General features: G+C 58.8%; 3 protein-coding genes across 7 annotated transcripts; 2 read left to right on the top strand and 1 right to left on the bottom strand.

The window, feature by feature from the left end:
• Positions 1-426: 426 nt before the first annotated feature.
• Positions 427-22182, bottom strand: CABP4 (calcium binding protein 4). 3 transcript variants are annotated; one of them, XM_021925488.2, is made up of 7 exons: positions 21987-22182; positions 3845-4200; positions 3416-3446; positions 3193-3336; positions 1968-2077; positions 1129-1276; positions 427-1016 (listed from the first exon to the last, which is right to left on the bottom strand). In XM_021925488.2, the coding sequence occupies exons 1-7, from the start codon at positions 22054-22056 to the stop codon at positions 988-990; spliced, it is 888 nt and encodes a 295-aa protein (XP_021781180.2). In that variant the 5' UTR covers positions 22057-22182; the 3' UTR covers positions 427-987. The 3 variants fall into 3 exon arrangements, with proteins under 3 accessions (XP_021781180.2, XP_021781179.2, XP_003909515.2); XM_021925487.2 differs by having other exon boundaries at positions 427-1276; XM_003909466.5 differs by lacking the exon at positions 21987-22182 and having other exon boundaries at positions 3845-5954.
• GPR152 (G protein-coupled receptor 152) lies at positions 7234-8861 on the top strand. The gene has a single exon (XM_003909470.5). The coding sequence runs from the start codon at positions 7423-7425 to the stop codon at positions 8854-8856; it is 1434 nt and encodes a 477-aa protein (XP_003909519.1). The 5' UTR covers positions 7234-7422; the 3' UTR covers positions 8857-8861.
• CORO1B (coronin 1B) lies at positions 16353-21975 on the top strand. 3 transcript variants are annotated; one of them, XM_021925484.2, is made up of 12 exons: positions 16485-16612; positions 17003-17192; positions 17371-17573; positions 17914-18036; positions 18140-18269; positions 18482-18663; positions 18752-18871; positions 19591-19695; positions 19767-19912; positions 20192-20249; positions 21080-21358; positions 21528-21975. In XM_021925484.2, the coding sequence occupies exons 3-12, from the start codon at positions 17373-17375 to the stop codon at positions 21651-21653; spliced, it is 1470 nt and encodes a 489-aa protein (XP_021781176.1). In that variant the 5' UTR covers positions 16485-16612; positions 17003-17192; positions 17371-17372; the 3' UTR covers positions 21654-21975. The 3 variants fall into 3 exon arrangements, with proteins under 3 accessions (XP_003909520.2, XP_021781176.1, XP_021781177.1); XM_021925485.2 differs by having other exon boundaries at positions 16486-16612; positions 16988-17192; XM_003909471.5 differs by lacking the exon at positions 17003-17192 and having other exon boundaries at positions 16353-16612.
• Positions 22183-22198: the final 16 nt, after the last annotated feature.

The following is a 22198-nucleotide window of genomic DNA, read 5'->3' as shown; positions in this document are numbered from 1 at the left end:
CCTCAGGGTCAGCTCACTCCTGCAACCCCAGCTTCGATTTCTTTGTCTTTGATACATGGAGCCATCCCTTTCTTTCTTTCAAGCTCGCTTTTTTTACGCTTGGGTTTTTTTGTTGTTGTTGTGTTTTTGTTTTTTTTTTCTGAGACGGAGTCTCACTCTGTCACCCAGGCTGGAGTGCAGTGGCGCAATCTCAGCTCACTGCAAGCTCCGCCTCCCGGGTTCACGCCATTCTCCTGCCTCAGCCTCCCGTGTAGCTGGGACTAAGGTGCCTGCCACCACGCCCGGCTAATTTTTGTGTTTTTCGTAGAGACGGGGTTTCACCGTGTTAGCCAGGATGGTCTTGATCTCCTGACCTCGTGATCCGCCCGTCTCGGCCTCCCAAAGTGCTGAGATTACGGGCGTGAGCCACCGCACCCGGCCTGTTTGTTTGTTTTTTGTCTTTTATTTTTCCTTTTTGTGGAGAATGTATTCATTCTCAATATATTGCACAGGCAGGTCTTAAACTCCTGGACTCAAGCTGTCCTCCCGCTTCTGCCCCACTAACAGCTGGGATTACAGGTGTGAGCCACCGCACCCGGCTCAAGTTCATTCAATAAAAAAAAACCTATAAATATAAGTAGTGGGAGGGGTCCAGCCATCCTCTCCATTCATCATGCCACTGGGGCGTCCCCAGTGAATGCCACCAGTGCCAGGGAACTCCCTACCTCCCAGGGGTCTGGAGAGACCCAAATCTTGCTCACACTGAGGAATGGTGGACAGCTGAGGGCAGGTCTTCTCCAGGCAGCTTGAGTAGGGGGAGGTAAGGATGAGGATGGGTGGGTAACATAACAAGCAGACCTCGAGGCCAGGTGTTTTCAGGGATAGAAGTCGTCTGGGGGCTGCTGGGTCTCCTCCATCTCCATCCTGGAGGCTCCTGCGGGAGGGCTGTAGTCTGCGTCCGGCCGGTGTCTGGGGCCACAGGGGCAACAGATATTCCCTCCTGGAGCCTCAGTGGCGGGAAAGCATCATCACAAACTCTGCGGGAGAGAAGGGCAGGGCTTGGGCCAGTCCACAGCAGGGATCCCAGGAGGTGCTGGGCTCAGCCTGGGCCCTGGAAGGACGGGAGGGTTTTCTGGGAAGGAGACTCACCGTCAAAGTCTACGGTGCCATCCCCATTGAGGTCCACTTCTCGGAGCATCTCGTCCAGCTCAGGACCCGCCAGCGGCTCCCCGAGCAGAGCCGGTACAGCCTCCCGCAGCTCCGCTACCGTAATTCGTCCATCCCTGTCCCTGTCAAACTAAGGTCCCGGCAAGGCTCAGCCCCTCCCACCCAAAGCTGCCTCAGCCTGCAGCCAGCTCCACTCTTCTATTTTTTATTTTATCTATTTTTTAAATTTTATTTATTTATTTATTCTGAGATGGAGTCTTGCTCTGTCACCAGGCTGGAGTGCAGTGACACGATCTCGGCTTACTGCAACCTCTGCCTCCAGGGTTCAAGTGATTCTCCTGCCTCAGCCTCCTGAGTAGCTGGGATTACCGGTGCCCACCACAACCCCCGGCTAATTTTTGTATTTTTAAGAGAGATGGGGTTTCGCCATGTTAGCCAGGCTGACCTTGAACTCCTGACCTCAGGTGATCTGCCCATGTTGGCCTCCCAAAGTATTGGGATTAAGGCTTGAGCCACCGCACCCGGCCAGCCAGTTCCACTCTTACCACTGCCTGTACCTAGATGCTCCCCCACCCACCATCTCTGCCCATGCACACCTTCCCCATCTTCCCACACCAAGGTGGTTTGCCTCCTGCTCCAGGAAGTCCTCCTGGATGGATCCCCTAGCTGAGAGTGAGCTGAACCCTCTCTGACCCATCCCTGGGCCCCAGTCCCATCTCCTGCAGGGCTCTGGGCCTTCCCAAGGCTGAGACCTGAGTGAGAGGCCAGCAAGGATGCCACCCAGCCCTGCCCCCCTCTGCCCACCTCACCACACTCCGCACCTCTCGGAAGGCGATGCGCAGCTCTCGCACCCCCAGCATATGCGCCGTCTCCTCCCTCAGCTTTGGGCCTATCAGTTCTACAAACTCCTCAAAGTCCACACGGCCACCCACTGCGGACCCAGGAAGAGTGTCACAATGGTGAGGGCATAAGGGCTGAAGTCAAAGGAGGGACATCCCACAGGCCCCACCCCCAGGCTCTGCACCTAGGAAGAAACCCCTGTCCACGCTTGCAGCAGATAGGAGGCCGGAACCCCCGTCCTTGGCTGCTGGGGTGCCAGGGCTGCTTCTGCTCTTAGCAAAGAACCCAAGTGTGCAAGGAAGAGACTAGGCTTTGGAGCCAGATAGTGCCCGGTGCAAATCTTGGCCCTGCTGCTGATGTGCGTGGCACTGGCTGACTTACTGACCCTCCCTCATCCTAGGAGTGGGGCGAGGAGCCTACTCCATGGGGTTCAAGCTCATGGCCATGAAGTACTGGAGCCCAGTGGGCAGCAATAAATGCCACTTCTGAACACACGCATGTGGTCTGTGCCTCAGTTCTAAGATGCCATCAGTCACACAAAGCACTCATGGTCACACAACTGCTTTGGGGACAGAAAAGAAGCATGACACTAAATGTCCACCTCAATTGTAAATCACATCCCCATTTTGGAAATTATACGGAAAAAATGCCGGAGTCCTGGAATGAAGTGAATATGAGATTTGTCTGAGGACAGACCAGCGAAGGGGAACCACACAGTGCCTGCCATCAGACACTGAGTCGCAAGGCGTGGCTGGGGTCCTCTCGCATCAGGGCACCCCGATTCAGGCAGCTGCCACCAGGGCACAGGGCTGAGGCAGGGTCACAGAGAGAGAGAAGGAAAGGGTGCCAGGTGACTAATACCAGTGGAAAGCACTCTATCACTGAGTCAGGGGCTTCTGGGTCAGCGAGGCAGGAAGGGCTTGGGTGGAAGGAGCAAATGTGTACAGCGGCCATGGCAACAGACATCCCGAACCAGGGTCCTGAACCTGAGCCCCAAGGGGCTCTCCTGGGTCTCCAGACTGACTTGCTGGCCTGCCTTCCCACACAGACAGGCAGGAGCTTGAACCCGGTGCCCCCGCCTGGACACCGCCACACTCCCTCACTCCCACCAGCACCCCAATGGACTCCCAAGGGCCACCTCCTGCCAGCCCCTCGTAACCCCCTGAACCATGCAGCCTGCCCAGGCGGGCAGGCTCCCACACTGACTGCGCATCTTGATGTGCTGCGAGACCTCCAGGAGCTCCATCTCGGTGGGCATGTAGCCCAGGGTCCGCATGCAGTCACCCAGTTCCCGGTGGCTGATGTAGCCGTCATGGTCAGTGTCAAACTCCTCAAAGGCGGCCTGAAGTTCTGTGGGGGAGGGAGGTCAGGCCCAGGCAGCCAGACTCAGGGACAGCTCCCACCCCTGCCAGCCGCAAGAGCCACTCACCGTCTAGCTCCTCGGGGCCCAGCTCACGGTCCTGCAGAGGGAGAGTCCAGGATGTCCCCAGGGCCAGCCACGGCTCTGTCATCCTTCCTCCTCCATCCCCTGCTCATGTTGGTCTGGGCAGGGCCCAGCCCCGTCAGGGTAGAAGAAGGACGCTGAAGCCTTGTGGGACCCAGAAGGAGCAAGCTCCCTTTTGTGCTCCTGGGGCCTGGAGCTCCCACAGAGCCCTGGTGTGAATGCTGGCTCTGCCCACCGCACACGCTGGCCTGAGACCCACCCTACCCCAAACCGCAGCAACCCTGCCCCACAGCCCAGGCTTAGTCTGGGGCAGAACAGGCAGAGGGCCTCCCAGGGGCAGGGTGGGCTGAGCCCAAGGGGTGTGTCTCCAGCCCCATCCCCAGGACCCCCAGCCCAACCCAGATCCCACCTAACCTTCCCGAAGACTCGATTGAGCAGGGGCCCGTATGTCCTCTGAGCAGCGTCATGCCGGGAGTCAGGACGATGTCGGTGGGACTGGCGAGAAGAGGCCGGCCCAGGGGATGCAGGGGGTGCCCCCACTGGGCCCTCTCCAGTCCTCGGAGGGTTATTGCTGCTCCCCGGGGCCTCGGGGCCTGACTGCTCCCCAGAGCTGCCAGTGCGCTTTCGAGACCCTCGGAGCCCCCTCTCCTTCTTGCTCCTCTTCCTGGTCAGCGGGGGCTCCTCTGCATCACTCTTGGGAGTCACAACCCCTGCAGGGGGCTTCTGAGGGCCAGTGGCCGGGTCTGGGCCATGCTGCCCCCTTGCCTGCTCTGTGGCCATGGGGGAGGGATAACAGGGCTCAGAGACAAATCACCCCTGGGCACCCTTGACTTTCAGGACCCATAAAGCTGCTTATGCACCCCCACTCTTAGAGGTGAGAGCCTAGGATCGGGCTCTGAGGGGGATTAGGGTAAGTGAGGCAGGCAGCCTCAGCCCTAATCCCAGTCCTCTGCCTCAGGACTGGCCAGGGCAGAGCCAGATGGGTCCAGAGAACTGTCCTTGGTCAGAAGCAAGGGGCACCAGGACGTGGTGGCTGCCATGAGCCTCAGATGCCAGATCTGCCACTTACTAGCTGGGGGATCCAGCAAATTCCCCTCCCAGCCTCAGTTTCCCCATCTATAAAACATGGGGAATAATGCCGGGGTGCGGAAGACTCAGCCCGGTTGTGACATGGGCGGAGGCCTTTGTTAGGCAGAGAGGACCAGGAAAGGCACCTCAGGCGGGAGGAGGCATGTGGACAACAGCTGGGAGGTGGGAAAGGATGAGCGAGTGGCCCACTGGGGCCCCCGATGGGTGACATCCTGGCCAGAGCAGAGGGCATGTGAAATGGAGAAAGAGACCAGATCACAGATGCCTCGAATGCCGTATTGAGGAGCACGGCGGGTGATGTGGGAGGAGGTGGACCTTGGAGTCTTAGAGTCTGCCCTGGGCTGGAGAAGCCCTGAGGAGGAGGGTCTGACTGTCCAGGTCCATCAGGGCTGGGGGAGGGGGTCTGGCTGGTCACTTGGCCCTACTGGGCCAGGGTTAGGGTTTCCCGGCAAGCAGCCCCATGAATGATTGATGTCCTCTCAGCTTGGGTTTCCTGCCCACCCGCCTTAGCGCCGCCAGGCGCCACACAGCAGGCCCTGGTGAGGGCCGGGGGGACAGCTGGAGCGCTGGGCAGGCAGGCACGCCCTGCTCCTTCCACCCATCGGCCTGTGTCTCCCAGGTAAGCCAGCCCTCACTGGTCAGGGCCCCAGGCTGGGGGTGCCCAGGGCTCTGATCCAGTAGGGAATGGAGACAGCAGAGGGGGTCGGCCTGAGGAGGAACCCTGGGAGTATGGAGGGCACCAAACTAAAGGCCAAGTGGCTGGAGCCATGGGCCATGGACAGGGCCAGCCCTTCAGGGCATCTGTTCCCTCCTCAGACTGCACCACCACCTGGGCTCTCGTTGCCATCAAAAGGAAACTCCAACCCCTCTGCCAGTGGGGGAGGGCGGGGTTGGGCTGCAGGCCTCTTGGATCCCAGGTCTGGGTGCCCCCCAATTCCCCTCACCCTCACCGTCCCACCACCATCCCACTGCAGAGCCCCTCCCCTTCTCCGTTTAGCAGCTCCAGGAGACAAACAGGGGTCACCACCTGCCCGAGCGGTGGGAAGCAGGAGAGGGTCACGGTGGGGTGGAAGATGCTGGAGAGGCACCAGGGGCTCCTAGGATGGCCCTCCTGGCCCCAGGCTGCCAGGGTCCTGAGACTCAGACCTCATCCTGAGCCCATGAGTGACACTCGCTGGAGGGGAGGGGGTTCCCACTGCCCCAGACTCCCTACCTTTGGGTTCCCTGGGCCCATGGGAACCAGAGCCCTCACTTCTTGTAATCCTAAACACTCGAAGCCCAGGAGAGTAGGTATAAAGGGGCCTTGTGATGAGCAGACCAAATGGTCTTCAAACTGTGTTCCCTGGAACCCTAGGGGCGTAGGGGGTACTGTTCCCTCCTTTAATTTGAGCACCCCCTTTTACTTCATATAGGAGTTCCACTAGAATCTTTTTTTTTTTTTTTTTTTTTTTGAGACGGAGTCTCGCTCTGTCGCACAGGCTGGAGTGCAGTGGCCGGATCTCAGCTCACTGCAAGCTCCGCCTCCCGGGTTCCCGCCATTCTCCTGCCTCAGCCTCCTGAGTAGCTGGGACTACAGGCGCCCACAACCGCGCCCGGCTAATTTTTTGTATTTTTAGTAGAGACGGGGTTTCACCGTGGTCTCGATCTCCTGACCTTGTGATCCACCCGCCTCGGCCTCCCAAAGTGCTGGGATTACAGGCGTGAGCCACCGCGCCCGGCCTAGAATCTTTTTTTTATTTGAGACGGAGTTTTGCTTTTGTTGCTCAGGCTGGAGTACGATGGCACGATCTTGGCTCACCGCAACCTCTGCCTCCCAGGTTCAAGCGATTCTCCTGAGTAGCTGGGATTACAGGCATGTGCCACCACGGCCAGCCAATTTTGTATTTTTAGTAGAGATGGGGTTTGTCCATGTTGGTCAGGCTGGTCTTGAACTCCCGACCTCAGGTGATCCTCCCAAAGTGCTGGGATTACAGGTGTGAGCCACCGTGCCCAGCCTTAGAATACTTTACTTGAAGACAAAATTCCATACCATTAACAATGTTTGAAAGCCTCCAGGTTAGTCTACCTGGACACAGTGGGATTCCACATGGCAGAAGATTAAGTCTGGCTGGACACAGTGGCTCACGCCTGTAATCTCAACACTTTAGGAGGCCAAGGTAGGAGGATCACTTGAGCTCACAAGTTCAAGACCAGCCTGGGCAGCATAGTGAGACTGTGTCTCTACTAAAAATTTTTTTTTTTTTTTTTTTTTGAGACGGAGTCTCACGCTGTGTCACCCAGGCTGGAGTGCAGTGGCGCGATCTCGGCTCACTGCAAGCTCCGCCTCCCAGGTTCACGCCATTCTCCTGCCTCAGCCTCCGAGTAGCTGGGACTACAGGCGCCCGCCACCACGCCCAGCTAGTTTTTTGTATTTTTAGTAGAGACGGGGTTTCACCATGTTAGCCAGGATGGTCTACTAAAAATTTTAAGAGTAGTGGGTGCACACCTGTAGTCCCAGCTACTAGGGAGGCTGAGATGGGAGGGTCGCTGGAGCCCAGGAGGTGGAGACTGCAGGGACTGTGCCACTACACTCTATCCTGGGCAATAGAGCAAGGCCCTGTCTCTCAAAAAAAAAAAGAAAGAAAAGTCTGGGTTGAGCCCTGGCACCTCCCTTCCTACCTTCACTGATTCTCTGAACTTTCCTCTCTTCGCCTGTAAAGTGGATTGTATGAGGACTCCATGAGGTCACCCACTTCAAGTCCGTGGCAGAGGATAACTATCCACAAGGCGATGACAATGGCGCAGGGAGGGATGGCGACTTGCCTGGAGACACACAGCACCGTCTCTCCCATACTCAGTCATTCACACCATCACTGATTCACCAGGCACCCACTCCGTGTCCAGCAGGACTCCAGGGACCCCAAATGCACACTACTATGGAAGCCAACCTGGGTGCCACCGGCCACGGGCCCCGCACGGAGCTTGATGATGAAGACTCCTACCCCCAGGGTGGCTGGGACACGGTCTTCCTGGTGGCCCTGCTGCTCCTTGGGCTGCCAGCCAATGGGCTGATGGCGTGGCTGGCTGGCTCCCAGGCCCGGCATGGAGCGGGCACGCGTCTGGCGCTGCTCCTGCTCAGTTTGGCCCTCTCTGACTTCTTGTTCCTGGCAGCAGCGGCCTTCCAGATCCTGGAGATCCAGCATGGGGGGCACTGGCCACTGGGGACAGCTGCCTGCCGCTTCTACTACTTCCTGTGGGGCGTGTCCTACTCCTCCGGCCTCTTCCTGCTGGCTGCCCTCAGCCTGGACCGCTGCCTGCTGGCGCTGTGCCCACATTGGTACCCTGGGCACCGCCCAGCCCGCCTGCCCCTCTGGGTCTGCGCCGGGGTCTGGGTGCTGGCCACACTCTTCAGCGTGCCCTGGCTGGTCTTCCCTGAGGCCGCCGTCTGGTGGTACGACCTGGTCATCTGCCTGGACTTCTGGGACAGCGAGGAGCTGTCGCTGCGGATGCTGGAGGTCCTGGGGGGCTTCCTGCCTTTCCTCCTGCTGCTCGTCTGCCATGTGCTCACCCAGGCCACAGCCTGTCGCACCTGCCGCCGCCAACAACAGCCCGCAGCCTGCCGGGGCTTCGCCCGTGTGGCCAGGACCATTCTGTCGGCCTACGTGGTCCTGAGGCTGCCCTACCAGCTGGCCCAGCTGCTCTACCTGGCCTTCCTGTGGGACATATACTCCGGCTACCTGCTCTGGGAAGCCCTGGTCTACTCCGACTACCTGATCCTGCTCAACAGCTGCCTCAGCCCCTTCCTCTGCCTCATGGCCAGTGCCGACCTCCGGGCCCTGCTGCGTTCTGTGCTTTCGTCCTTCGCGGCAGCTCTCTGCGAGGAGCGGCCGGGCAGCTTCACGCCAGCTGAGCCACAGACCCAGCTGGATTCTCAGGGTCCAACTCTGCCACAGCCGATGGCAGAGGCCCAGCCACAGATGGATCCTGTGGCCCAGCCTCAGGTGAACCCCATACTCCAGCCACGATCAGATCCCACAGCCCAGCCACAGCTGAACCCCATGGCCCAGCCACAGTCTGATTCTGTGGCCCAGCCACAGCTGAACCCCATGGCCCAGCCACAGTCTGATTCTGTGGCCCAGCCACAGCTGAACCTCACGGCCCAGCCACAGTCAGACACTAAGGTCCAGACCCCTGAAGCCGCTGCCAGTGTGCCCAGTCCCTGTGATGAAGCCTCCCCACCCCCATCCTCACATCCCACCCCAGGGACCCCTGAGGACCCAGCCACACCTCCTGTCTCTGAAGGAGAAAGCCCCAGTGGCACCCCGCCAGAGACGGCCCAGGGTGCAGGCCCCATGTGAAAGTCCAGGAACGCCCAGGCCCACGAGAGCGGTGAGAGAGTACAGGGGAGACAGAGGAACCAGCCAGTCAGACAGGTGGGGAGCTGCGGACGGCGTTGTCCTTAAAAATCCTGCCGAGTCCCTGGGGCCTGGAAGGAGGACTTGAGGGAGGGGAAACAAACCAGCCAAAAGTCGCAGGCAGTTCCATGTCAGCGTCCCCTGCTCCCAGCCACCAGCCTTTTCCATGGTTGCTCCCAACACACACACAGTTGCCCAACAGCCTCCGAACCACAGCTAATGGCGTCTTGCAGGGTTCTGTCCCTCAACACCCCAGACCCTGCTGACAACTCTCCCCTGAGCCTCAGTCCTGCAGGACAACAGGGGGCACTTTCCCCGGGCTTGACCTGACCTCCCCTTGGTCCTTCCCTCCCTCTCCTCCTCTGGGCCTGGACACAAGGATGTGAAACAAAAAAGTCCCTGCAGAGAAGAGGGCCTCACAGGAGCCACCAGCCCCAAGCAGGAGCCTGAGGCCCTGGTGACCCACAAGCTGGCCTGGCATGGCCAAGCCTGGTCCACCAGTCCCCTTCCCCCAACAGTCACTGAGGCTGGGGCAGGGCCTCCCTCAGCAAGGCGCCAGAAGAGGCAAGAGCTGCCTAGCCTGGATTCAAACCCAGCTCTGCCATGTCCCAGCTGAGCGACTCTGGAGGAGCAACTTCACCTTCCAAGCTCCCGTGTCATCGGCTATTGAGAGGATGAAATGAGAAAGTGTGTAAGGCACCCACAAGAGCCTGGCGCACGGAGGGGCTTGGCAAACTGGCCTTTCTTCTCCTTCATCCACATACAGGGATGTCCCTTTAGAGGCTGGGGATGGATGGAGGAGGCAGCAGGGAGAGCCACCACCTGGCCCAGGCATCTGGGATCTTGTGACCAGTCTGGGCTGCAGACACCCAGGTGGCCTAAGATCAGAGGGCCGCCTCTGTGCTTTGGGGGCCTGCAGAGGACTTCAAAGTCTGACTCTATTTAAAAGTTCGATTAGCATCCGCCTGCTCCCCACCTCCCGTGGAGGGCAGCACTAGATTCTCTGTGGGGGCTACAGGTACGGAGGGCCCTGATCCTGCCTGAATAGCAGCCTCCCTCTGTCTGAGCCCAAGTGCACAGATGGGAAGTTGTCCAAGCACACACAGCTCAGGGCACCAGTGGTTCTATAAAGGGCAAAGGCTCCCAGAGGTCACACAGCCTCTCTAGGGCAGAACCAGTTCTTCCCTCTCAAGCTGCTGATGCTGCAGAAAAAACTAGAAGTGCTGAAGGTCTATCTTCCAACCCCCACTCCACTTCCCTTTTCCTACCCATCATCCTCTCCTGGCACCCACCGCACCTGCGTTCTCCCGACCCCCAGTGTTCCAGTCATACCCCCTTATCCCATTAGCTCAGTATCATGACCCTCAGCAACTGAGATGCCCTTCCCAGCAGGTATAAATGACAATGATGTCTGATGTGCAACCCTTCCCAGAGACGCCTGCATTTTCCAAACGCAGCAGACAGTGCAAGCAGCCTAGGGTGATACAGTCAGGTCTGGGTTCTGGTTACTAACTTCCTCTCAACCCATTTTCTCCTCTGTAAAATGGAGTGATCATGTTCCCCTTGCAGGCTTGGCAGTTCTGATCACTGACTGAGCCCAGGGATGGGAAGTGCCGTGGGCGGTGGTGGTGGTGATACCAGAAGCATAGTCGTAGTGATGGAATTTTGGGCACTGAGGCCCATGGGAGAGAGATTTCTGGCCAGGCATGAATTTATTGAATTCATTCATCCAGTATTTCTTGGGCACTAACTAGATGCCTTCTGGCCAGCCTTCCATTCTGGAGCCACCTGGGTGGGGTTAAGGGTGCACTCTCGCCGGGCGCGGTGGCTCAAGCCTGTAATCCCAGCATTTTGGGAGGCCGAGACGGGCGGATCACGAGGTCAAGAGATCGAGACCATCCTGGCTAACATGGTGAAACCCCGTCTCTACTAAAAAATACAAAAAAAAAAAAAAACTAGCCAGGCGAGGTGGCGGGCGCCTGTAGTCCCAGCTACTCGGGAGGCTGAGGCAGGAGAATGGCGTAAACCCGGGAGGCAGAGCTTGCAGTGAGCCGAGATCACGCCACTGCACTCCAGCCTGGGCGACAGAGCGAGACTCCGTCTCAAAAGAAAAAAAAAGGGTGCACTCTCTTGGCCGGGCATGGTGGCTCACACCTGTAATCCCAGCACTTTGGGAGGGTGAGGTGGGCAGATCACGAGGTCAGGAGATCAAGACCATCCTGGCTAACACGGTGAAACTCCTTCTCTACTAAAAATACAAAAAAATTAGCCAGATGTGGTGGTGGTCGCCTGTAGTCCCAGCTACTCGGGAGGCTGAGGCAGGATAATGGCATGAACCTGGGAGGCAGAGCTTGCAGTGAACCGAGATCGCACTACTGCACTCCAGCCTGGGCGACAGAGAGAGATTCCATCTCAAAAAAAAAAAAAAAAAAAAGGTGCACTCTCTGGTGACCATCAGGGGTTGTCTGAATCCTGGCTCCACCACCCACAGGCTGTGTGACCTTCCACAAAGCTCTTAGCCTCTTTGGGACTCAGTTTCCTCATCTGTAAAATAAGGGTCTTAATAATGGAATCCATCTTGCAGGACTGTGAATCCCTATGAAGCGTTCGTGATCGTCAGCCATTAATTTGATGACAGCAGTGGGCACCCCCTGGTCTCACTCAGCCCTGGGACCAATACTGAGCCACAGGCCAGCGCCTGAGTGGCAGGTCGCCTGCCCCCCAGGCCTCCCCACCACGGCACTGCCTCCTGTTCCACAAGGGAAGCTCTTGCTCTCCCCATCCCATTGAAGTCCACACTCTGAGCTTCAGGGCCTGGACTCTGGTCCCCCTTGGGGCACTCCACAGTGCCCTTCTCCCTTTTCCTGGGCAGGGCTCCCAGAGCCTTTTCAGCATGGCAGGCAGATTGGGAAATAAAACCTCAGCACCAGCTGCTTGCCTTCAGCTCTGGTCCACACTCCAAACCCCACCTCTTGGGGAGTGGGCCAGCCCCACTTCCAAGGACCCCAAGGGGAATCCCACCCATAATGGGTGATTTCTATCCAGGAGAAAGAGCAGTGCTGACCATCACCCTTGGTCAGCCAGAGCAGTGGATGCTCAAGAAAGGAATAAGCGAGGTAGCTGGTACCCCAAAGCCGCCAGCCTGAGGGAGGTGGGGCAGACTCCACCTGTGGGACAGGATGGGGTGGAATGCCTGAAGGGTTTTGCAGAATAAAGAAGAGTTCTCAGGCCAGGCACGGTGGATCACACCTGTGATCCCAGCACTTTAGAAAGCCAAGGCAGGCGGATCAACTGAGGTCAGGAGTTCAAGACCAGCCTGGCCAACATGGTGAAACCTCATCTCTACAAATACAAAAAATTAGCCGGGCGTGGTAGCGCATGCCTGTAATGCCAGTTACTCGGGAGGCTGAGGCAGGAGAATTGCTTGAACCCGGGAGACACAGGTTGTGTAACCCCCTCGAGGGGTTCACCTTGCCTGCTGCCTAGACAGAGCTGATTCATTAAGACAGGGGAATTGCAATAGAGAAAGAGTAATTCATGCAGAGCTGGCTGTGCGGGAGACTGGAGTTTTATTCTTACTCAAATTGGTCTCCTTGAGCATCTGGGGAGCAGAGTTTGTAAGGATAACTTGGTGGGTGGGGGAAGCCAGTGAACCAGCAGTGCTGATTGGTCAGAGATGAAATCACAGGGAGTCAGAGCTGTCATCTTGCACTGAGTCAGTTCCTGGGTGGGGGCCACAAGATCAGAGGAGCCAGTTTATTGATCTGGGTGGTACCAGCTGATCCATCAAGTGCAGGGTCTGCAAAATATCTCAAGCGCTGATCTTAGGAGCAGCTTAGGGAGGATCCGAATCTTGTAGTCTCCAGCTGCCTGACTCCTGAACCATAATTTCTTTTTTTTCGAGATGGAGTTTTGCTCTTGTTGCCCAGCCTGGAATGCAATGGCGCAATCTCAGCTCACCACAACCTCCACTACCCGGGTTCAAGTGATTCTCCTCCCTCAGTCTCCTGAGTAGCTGGGATTACAGGCATGCACACCACGCCCAGCTAATTTTGCATTTTTTAGTAGAGACTGTGTTTCATCATGTTGGCCAGGGTGATCTCAAACTCTCGACCTCAGGTGGTCCGCCCACTTCGGCCTCCCAAAGTGCTGGGATTACAGGCGTGAGCCACCATACCTGGCCCTAAACCATAATTTCTAATCTTGTGGCTAATGTTAGTCCTACAAAGGCAATCTAGTCCCCAGGCAACGAGGAAGTCTGCTTTGGGAAAGGGCTGTTACCGTCTTTGTTTATAAACTAAGTTTCTCCCAAAATTAGTTCAGCCTACACCCAGAAATGAACAAGGACAGCTTAGAGATTAGAAGCAAGATGGAGGCTGGGCACAGTGGCTCAAGCCTGTAATCCCAGCACTTTGGGAGGCCGAGACGGGCGGATCATGAGGTCAGGAGATCGACACCATCCTGGTTAACATGGTGAAACCCTGTCTCTACTAAAAATACAAAAAACTAACTGGGCAGTCTTGAGCACCTGTAGTCCCAGCTACCCGGGAGCTGAGACAGGCGAATGGTGTAAACTTCCAGGGAGGCCTTGCAGTGAGAGCTGAGATCCGACCCACTACACTCCGGCCCTGGGCGACAGAGGCAAGAACTCTGTCTCAAAAAAAAAAAAAAGGATTCAGTTAAGTTAGATCTCTTTCACTGTCTCACAGTTTTGCAAAGGTGGTTTCCGTTGCAGTGAGCCGAGATCGCACCACTGCACTCCAGCCTGGGCAACAGAGCAAGACTCTGTCTCAAAAAAAAAAAAAAAAAAAGAGTTCTCCTAGTGGCCCATGGAGGAGGATTTTGTGTTAGAGAAAATGAGCATGAAGGTGGGCTCAGCCCAAAGACATTGCCCAGTCACACACCTCCTGCCTACCACATCCCAGGGGGCCAGTCTCCTGCTGCCGTCTGGAAGACTCACTCCTTCTCCAGGTGAGAAATGCCTTTCCTTCCCTCTCCTTCATTGATTCTGAGAGTTGTGATTATGAATATTGTTCAATTCTACATTCAGGGTTGCTGCTCATTCATTCATTCCTCATACATTACTTGATCTCATACCGAGTGTTGGGTCTTGTTCTAGGTGCTGGGAATACAGTACGAAGATAGGCAAAGTCCTTCCCCTCGATTTGCTGACATTCTGGTGGAGGCTGACACAAAGCACATACACCAATAAGCACCTGATGCACATCAGGCGGCGCCGCAGAAGAACACAGGCCGGGTGGTGGCTCACACCTGTAATCCCAGAGTTTTGGGAGGCTGAGGCAGGAGGATTTTTTGAGGCCTTTGAGGCCAGGAATTTGGAACCAGCCTGGGCAACACAGGAGACCTCCATCTCTACAAAAATAAAGCTAGGCAAGGTGCTGCGTGCCTGTAGTCCTAGCTACTTGGGAGGCTGAGGTGGGAGGACTGAGCCCCAGCGTGTGAGGTGGTAGTGAGCTAGGACCGTGCCACTGCACTCCAGCCTGGGCAACAGAGCAAGACCCTGTCTCCAAAAAAAAAAGAACAATGCAGTCAGGACAAGCAAGGCCCAGAGAGTGGCTGGGTGAGGAGTGGTCCGTGAGAGCCCTAGGAGGAGGTGACATCTGACCAGAGACCTGGATTGAGTGGGGAATGGAGACTTTTTGGGATCTGAGGAAAGAGTTTCCAGATGGAGAGAACAGGATGTGCCCAGGTCTTGGGGTGGGAAGGAAGGTGGGTGGGATCTAGATCCTTCCAGCCCCAGGGTTTATACAGCAGTAGGAAAAGCAAGGGCTTTGGACCCAAGCAGGCAGGCACCACACCTCTCTGTGCCTGTTTCCTCAATGGGGTGTGGTGATGGGAATGAGATGGGGGACAAGCCCGAGGTAACTCTCAGACACACAGTGGGGGCTTCTTGTAGCCAGACACAAGGCTCCTATGGCTTCTGCTCTTCCCCCGCTTCCTCCTCCACCCGTCTCTTTCTGGGAAAGGGACGGTGCCATCGGTCAGCCAGGGCAGTGGATGCTCAAGGAAGGAATAAGGGAAGTAGCCAGTGCCCCAGAGTCGCTGGCCTAAGGGAGCGGGGTACAGTCCACGTGTGGAATGGGACGGGGTGGATCTGGAGAGGCTAGTCTGGGCTCCTTGTCACAGGAGCTGGCTAGAGGAAGACAGAGGCCTGTGAATGGATTTCCAGGCCTCCAAGGGAGATGGTGGAGAAAAGAAGGCAAGGTGCAAGGGACTTGCTGGCCATGGCCCCCTTGCGACTTGTAATAAGAAGGCTCAGCAGAATGCACAGGTGTTTACCCCGAAAAATGGGACTCCTGGGTCTTCCACTCATTCCATAAACACTGCTGTTTTCTCGATGGGCAGAGTGGCTCACACCTGTAATCCCAGCACTTTGGGAGGCTGAGGCAGGAGGATTGCTTGAGCCCAGGAGTTCAAGACTAGCCTGGGGGGCTGGGCGCGGTGGCTCACGCCTGTAATCCCAGCAGTTTGGGAGACCAAGGCAGGTGGATCACCTGAGGTCAGGAGTTCAAGACTAGCCTGGCCAACTTGGCGAAACTGCATCTCTAATAAAAATACAAAATAATAGCAGGGCATGGTAGCAGGCACCTGTAATCCCAGCGACTTGGGAGGCTGAGGCAGTAGAATTGCTTGAATGCGGGAGGCGGAGGTTGCAGTGAGCCGAGATCGCGCCATTGCACTCCAGCCTGGGAAGAGAGCAAGAGTCTCAAAAAAAAAAAAAAAAAATTAGCTGTACATAGTGGCTCGTGCCTGTAGTCCCAGCTACTCGGGAGGCTGAGGCAGGAGACTTGCTTGAACCTGGGAGGCAGAGGTTGCAGTGAGCCGAGATCGTGGTATTGCACTCCAGCCTGGGAGACAGACTCAAAACAAAACAAGACAAAAAAAAAACACCAGCCTGGGTGACAGAGCAAGAGACCCCATCTCCACAAAAGGTAAAAGAAAACTTAGCCAGGCGTGGTAGTGTGTGTCTGGAGTCCCAGCTAATTGGGAGGCTGAGGCAGGAGCATCCCTTGAGCCTAGGAGGTCGAGGCTGCAGTGAGCCATGATCATGCCACTGCACTCCAGCCCGGGTGACACACCTTGTCTCAAAAAAAGACCACCCCAACACCTGCTGTTATTTTCTTTACATTGTTAACCAAGAGCATGAACTTTTATAACTTAAAAAGAGTCACGTGAACATATCCACGGTCCGTGTAGATTCTACATTTATTTGTTGGGGGCGGTAATGGGGCCCTTTGGAGGCGTGCGTTCGGTCGGGGGCCGGGAAGGCGGGGCCTCACCAAATCCTGGAGACTCCTGCGGATGCTACTGTGAGAAGCAGGACCGCGAAAGGGCTTTGCGTTCGCGGAAAGCCTGCAGCCGCACCTCCGGCGCCTCTGCGGCGGCCGCCGTCGGTCCTGCCCCGCCCCCTTCTTCCCCAGGAGCTGCAGAGGGGGGGCGCCCTACCCGGTCCTGGGGGCGGGGCTCCCCTGGCCACGCCCCCGGCGGCGCCGCTCAGCCTCCCGCCCCGCCCCTCCGCGCGTGACCTCGGCCCCGCCCCCGCGAGCCCCTGCCCCGTCCCCGCCCCCGCTCCCGGTCCCTCTGTCACTTCCTGAATCCCGCTTCCTGCTTCCCAGAGGCCGGGATCCGGAGCCGTCCGAAGCCGGTGCCGCAGCCCCCGGCTACCCCGGTGCCCCCGGTAAGAGCGGCAGGGTCGGGGCTGGGGGCGCGGGCGCGGGCTGGGCGGGGCTGCGGGGGCTGAGCGGGGATCGCGGGTCCCAGGAGCCTTTCCCCTCCCTTGCGCCCACTCTCAGTCCTACTCCCCTTGGCCGCCCATCCTCTCCTCTCCTGGGCGGGGGTCCCTGGAAGTTGGGCTCCTGGTTCACCCTGGACCCCGCTCCGAGGCCGCTCTGGGTTGCTTCGCGGCCGGCAGCTGCGTCCCGACCCCCGTCTCTTCCTGGGGGTCATGCCGGGGCTCCCTGGACATTCCCTGGGACTCAGAACTGGGGCCTCACTCGGCCCCACAGTAGAGAGACTTTTCCTGCCTCCTCTCTCCTTCCTCCCCATTACCCAGCCTCCAAATCTCTAGGCAGGAAGGAGGCTGCTCCCGACTGGCTGGGACCTACAGCAGAGCTGAGAGCTCTCCAACTCCGGCACCTCCCACCTCCTGCCCCGCACACACACCAGAGCCAGGGAGGGGCCCTGCGTCCTGCAAAGCCCCTCAGCACTCAGCGGTGATCGGGGCCGGAGCATTTACCCCTCAGATCACTGCCTGCCGGGTGAGAGGCGGCCAGGCTCTGCACCTGTGACCCCATTCTGTAACTGGGGAAACTGAGACCCAGGAGGGTTACAGTGGCCAGGCCCCCGGTTGCCTCCTCTCAGCTCACCTTCAGCAGCCTAGGGAGGGCTGGAGTTGTTCGGCTGCGCAGCGCTGACCCCGGCCTCTCTGTCCCGCAGACATGTCCTTCCGCAAAGTGGTCCGGCAGAGCAAATTCCGGCATGTGTTCGGGCAGCCGGTCAAGAACGACCAGTGCTATGAGGACATTCGCGTGTCCCGTGTTACCTGGGACAGCACCTTCTGCGCTGTCAACCCCAAGTTCCTGGCAGTGATTGTGGAGGCCAGTGGCGGGGGTGCCTTTCTGGTGCTCCCCCTAAGCAAGGTGGGTCCTGTCAGGGTTGGGGGGAAGAGGAGGCACCTCGGCCACCCCTGCTGGGCCTTTCTGCATACCTCAAATCCCTCATCTTGCCATTTCTCACACTGCTGGGCAGGCGTTATAACCCACATTTATTGCCCCAAGTGTTAGCACAGATAGAGAGTGGCCTGTTGCCATAGAGTCAGGATTAGAGGCAGCAAACATTTCCTGCTCACCTGGCGAGTGGGGCACAGTCACATCTGGGCCACCTGTGAGCCAGGACTTGCACGTCATTCCCACTCCATGGAAAGGAAGACCAAGACTCCGGGAGGGATGAAGCCCCCTGACTGCCCCCTCGTGCCCACAGACGGGCCGCATTGACAAGGCCTACCCGACGGTGTGTGGGCACACGGGACCTGTCCTGGACATCGACTGGTGTCCCCACAATGACGAAGTCATAGCCAGTGGCTCGGAGGACTGCACGGTCATGGTGAGGCACAGGACTGGCTGGGCCAGGGTCTCAGGCGTGGCTCAAGGGGGCCAGCAGTAGGGCCATCAGAGGACTGAGCCCGGTGGCCCTGTCCCTACCACAGGTGTGGCAGATCCCAGAGAATGGGCTGACCTCCCCACTGACAGAGCCGGTGGTGGTACTGGAGGGGCACACCAAGCGAGTGGGCATCATCGCCTGGCACCCCACGGCCCGAAATGTGCTGCTTAGTGCAGGTCTGCACCGCCCCCCGTTTTGTCCCCCCACAGACCTCTCCATATACCCCAGCAGCCCCTCCAGGGCCCACCTGACAGATGGGAAAGCTGAGGCCCTCAGAGTTGGAGAGACCCAGTCTGTCCCAGGGTGGTGGGCAGAGTGGGCCTTGGCCTGGTGAGCTAATGGCCTCCTGCCACCCGCCTGGCCTGAGCTGACAGCCCTCACCTGCCAGGCTGTGACAACGTGGTACTCATCTGGAACGTGGGCACAGCAGAGGAGCTGTACCGCCTGGACAGCCTGCACCCTGACCTCATCTACAACGTCAGCTGGAACCGCAACGGCAGCCTGTTTTGCTCAGCATGCAAGGACAAGAGCGTGCGCATCATCGACCCCCGTCGGGGCACCCTGATGGCAGTATGTGGCCTCAGAGGGCAAGGATGGCTGTGAATAGGCCTAGGGCCTTGAGCGGGGCACTGCACTGACCAGCCTGTCCCCCCTACAGGAGCGGGAGAAGGCTCATGAGGGGGCCCGGCCCATGCGAGCCATCTTCCTGGCAGATGGCAAGGTGTTCACCACGGGCTTCAGCCGAATGAGTGAGCGGCAGCTGGCACTCTGGGACCCAGTGAGTGGCCAGCTTAAGGGGGCAAGCTTGAGACTTGGGCCCCACCCTGGAGAGCTCTGCCCTGGGCCAGGCAGGCATGGTTCACCGGAGAGGCCTGTGGTTCCTAGGTTCTCTACCTGGCACTTGAGGCTCTCAGGGCTGGGGACTCTGTCAGCCTTTCCTCTCCTGCCCCCTGCTCGCCCAACTGCCCCGCCACTCCCCCATGGCCTCCCACTGCCTCCGTGTTTTTGCCCATGTTCATACCAACGAAAGAACCTTTCTCTCCCTTGGTTGCCTGTACCACCCACTGCCTATGCAGGGCTCCCCACTCCTCCAGCAAGCCTCCTCCTCCAGCAAGCCTCCCGGCCCTGCCCTGAAGCGTCCTCTCCCCCAGCCCTTTCTGCTTCTGCACAGTGACCTCCAGGGCCCCTTGATCTGGGGCTGGTGCTGCTGGCACCCCAGGCTCCCCACGGTGGGGTATGTTTTAGCACTTGTTCAGTGGCCTGGGCATAGTCTTAAGGCCTGGAGGAAGCTGGAAAAGAGGGACCCTGGGAATAAAGTGGAGCCAGGAGGGCCAGGTGGGGGTCGTCATGTGGGAAAAGGCATAGAGGCAGCAGAGGGCCCACCTGCATTTAGGGGGCAGTGCTGGCTGGCCTTAGTGAGGCCAGCTAAGGCCCGTCCTGGTTTGGGATTAGGGGGCGAGGAGGTTCTGCTTGGCCTGACTGCCCCCAATGTGCCAGGAAAACCTCGAGGAACCCATGGCCCTGCAGGAACTGGACTCAAGCAACGGGGCCCTGCTGCCCTTCTACGACCCCGACACCAGTGTGGTCTACGTCTGCGGCAAGGTGGGGCTGGGCAGGGCTGGCGAGGGGCAGGGAAGAGGCATGCCCGGGTGCTGAGCCCCCTCCCCACACAGGGCGACTCCAGCATCCGGTACTTTGAGATCACAGAGGAGCCCCCCTACATCCACTTCCTGAACACGTTCACCAGCAAGGAGCCCCAGCGGGGCATGGGCAGCATGCCCAAGCGGGGCCTGGAGGTCAGCAAGTGCGAGATTGCCCGGTAAGAGGGCCAGCGAGGCCACTCAGGGACAGGGTAAGAGGTAAGAGGTCAGGTCACTGGAGGCTGCTCGGGAGCAGGCTGAAACCTTGGGCCAGGGAGGCCCGGCGGGCCATGGGAACTGTCACGAGGCAGCCTGTGTGGCGGTCTAGCCGCCTTAGGGGTCAGCCTGTGGAGGTCCTGGGGTGAGGACTGGAAGTGAAGGATGCTGGGAGCCAGGAGAGCTGGCGGTGGGGGGGGGGGGGGGGGTGTTCCACCCACGGCTGCTCCTCGCATCCCCAGGTTCTACAAACTTCACGAGCGCAAGTGTGAGCCCATCGTCATGACTGTGCCAAGAAAGGTGAGGCCACCCGTCCCTCTGCTCATTCGCCCCTTTCTCCAGCAGCCGGGCCATGCAATTGTGACTAGGGCAAGGCCTGTGAATGGAACATGACCTAGTATGGTTTGTGGGCAGTGAGCTGGACAGATGCCAGCTTGCCCTTGTACCAGCCAGCTGTTGGGCTGTGCCACTCAGGGGGCAAGTGGGGATGAGACACAGGGTGAGTGGGGGCCCTGCCCTGGATGAGCCACAGGAGAAGGATGCCAGGCAGTCAGGGAGGGAGTGGGAGCCAGAGATCTTCCTGAAGGAGGCAGTACCCATAGCACAGCTAGGGTGGCGCCATCCACTGGGGGCAGGCCAGGCGAAGGGCACGGTGGTGGGAATGGAGAGAGGAACACGGAGTCTGGCCGCAGTGGGGAATCCCATGAAGAAGGGACCGGGCCACATGTGGCTTGGCCTCAGATACCAAGAGCCTTGGCCAGCGTTTGCCGACTGCTCTTTCAACATGCCAGGCACATTTCGGGGAGTGAAGCTGAGAGCTGAGCTGATAGGGCCTGCTCCAGGAGCTCACAGTCCATGGACCCCAGAATCCCACACAGCCACACAGTGGCCCCTGTGGCCTGCAGGGGAAGGTGGTGACAGGGGCCTTGCTCAGAAGGGTGGGAAAGCTTCAGAGGGAGCTGTTGGCGGCGTCCAGAAGGGAAGTGAAAGGCCAGAATGGAGCTTTCGAGAGGCCCCTTGGGGCCAGGCCATGGGAGAATGGGTTAACAGAGTGCAAGCCTGGAGGCCCAGGGATGAGGGGACCCTATGGGGCCTCCCAACTGATCCTGACGTCCTGGCCCCCTGCCCAGTCGGACCTCTTCCAGGATGATCTGTACCCCGACACAGCCGGGCCCGAGGCAGCCCTGGAGGCTGAGGAGTGGGTGAGCGGGCGGGACGCTGACCCGATCCTCATCTCGCTGCGGGAGGCCTACGTGCCCAGCAAGCAGCGGGACCTGAAGATTAGCCGGCGCAACGTGTTGTCTGACAGCCGGCCCGCCGCGGCCCTGGGCTCCTCCCGCCTGGGGGCCCCTGCAGCCACCACCATTGCTGCTGATGCCACTCCCAGCGGCAGCCTGACCAGAGCCGGGGTATGCACCCACAGGCAGGGGTGATGCTGGGAGCCCCTCCTGTGGCCCTGGCCTGCTGTGTGGGCCTGGGCCATTTGCTCTCCCTCGCTGGGGTAGTGGTGGGTTTGGGAGGGCTATGGCTTAGCAGCCCCTGACCACCACCCCCTACCTCCACTTCATGTCCCCACAGGAGGCTGGGAAGCTGGAGGAGGTGATGCAGGAGCTGCGGGCCCTGAGAGCGCTGGTCAAGGAGCAGGGGGAGCGCATCTGCCGCCTGGAGGAGCAGTTGGGCCGCATGGAGAACGGGGATGCCTAGGGCCACAGCCACGCGCCACCTTCATCTCCTCCGCCCCCTTCCCACTCAGCTTCTGCCAGCGGGTCGCACCGGGCTGGCTGGCTGCCCAGGGCCTCCGAGGCAGCACAGGGGTCGGTTCCCACCCCGACCTGTCCCGGGCCGAGGCCGAAGCCACCACCCAGCTTTCTTCACTGTTCCTGTGGAGGATTTCCATGCCCAGGCGAGCTCCTCCTCCTCTGAGGGACCATCTCCCCGACCACTGCCCAGCCCTCTGCTCCCTCCCCAGAGGAGGCGGGAAGGTGGGCTCTATATTTTCATTCCAAATAAAATTCTCTTTCTAAAAGCCGGGCTGACCTGCCGCTGCAAGGGTGGGGCTGAGAAGTCTGGAAACCTGGAGACAGACGATGTCGCAGGAGTCACCCATGTGCCGGTGTGGGGGCAGTGAGCAGCCCCATAGACATTGCTCCCCTGGATTGTCAGGCAGGGAAACTGAGGCAGAGGACCTGGGCACACATGCAAGGCTGCATCCAGCTTCAAGTTGGTGCTGCTTCTCCCTTGGAGGACGG

Source organism: Papio anubis, chromosome 12 (genome assembly GCF_008728515.1).
Source record: "Papio anubis isolate 15944 chromosome 12, Panubis1.0, whole genome shotgun sequence".
Taxonomy (NCBI): Eukaryota; Metazoa; Chordata; class Mammalia; order Primates; family Cercopithecidae; genus Papio; species Papio anubis.
The sequence above is the reverse complement of the archived record's forward strand: the minus strand, read 5'-3'. Positions and strand labels throughout refer to the sequence as shown.

What these genes read in the sequence shown, in the direction of transcription:
- GPR152 (XM_003909470.5), top strand. Translation starts at nt 7,423, where the DNA reads ATGCACACTACTATGGAAGCCAACCTGGGTGCCACCGGCCACGGGCCC.
- CORO1B (XM_003909471.5), top strand. Translation starts at nt 17,373, where the DNA reads ATGTCCTTCCGCAAAGTGGTCCGGCAGAGCAAATTCCGGCATGTGTTC. An exon ending in AAATGTGCTGCTTAGTGCAG is followed by an intron (nt 18,270 to 18,481) that starts GTCTGCACCGCC and finishes CTCACCTGCCAG; the next exon opens with GCTGTGACAACGTGGTACTC. An exon ending in GCAGCCTGACCAGAGCCGGG is followed by an intron (nt 21,359 to 21,527) that starts GTATGCACCCAC and finishes ATGTCCCCACAG; the next exon opens with GAGGCTGGGAAGCTGGAGGA.
- CABP4 (XM_021925487.2), bottom strand. Translation starts at nt 22,056, where the DNA reads ATGGGTGACTCCTGCGACATCGTCTGTCTCCAGGTTTCCAGACTTCTC. An exon ending in CCCCACCCTTGCAGCGGCAG is followed by an intron (nt 4,201 to 21,986) that starts GTCAGCCCGGCT and finishes CCATGGCCACAG; the next exon opens with AGCAGGCAAGGGGGCAGCAT. An exon ending in TCAATCGAGTCTTCGGGAAG is followed by an intron (nt 3,447 to 3,844) that starts GTTAGGTGGGAT and finishes CTCCCTCTGCAG; the next exon opens with GACCGTGAGCTGGGCCCCGA.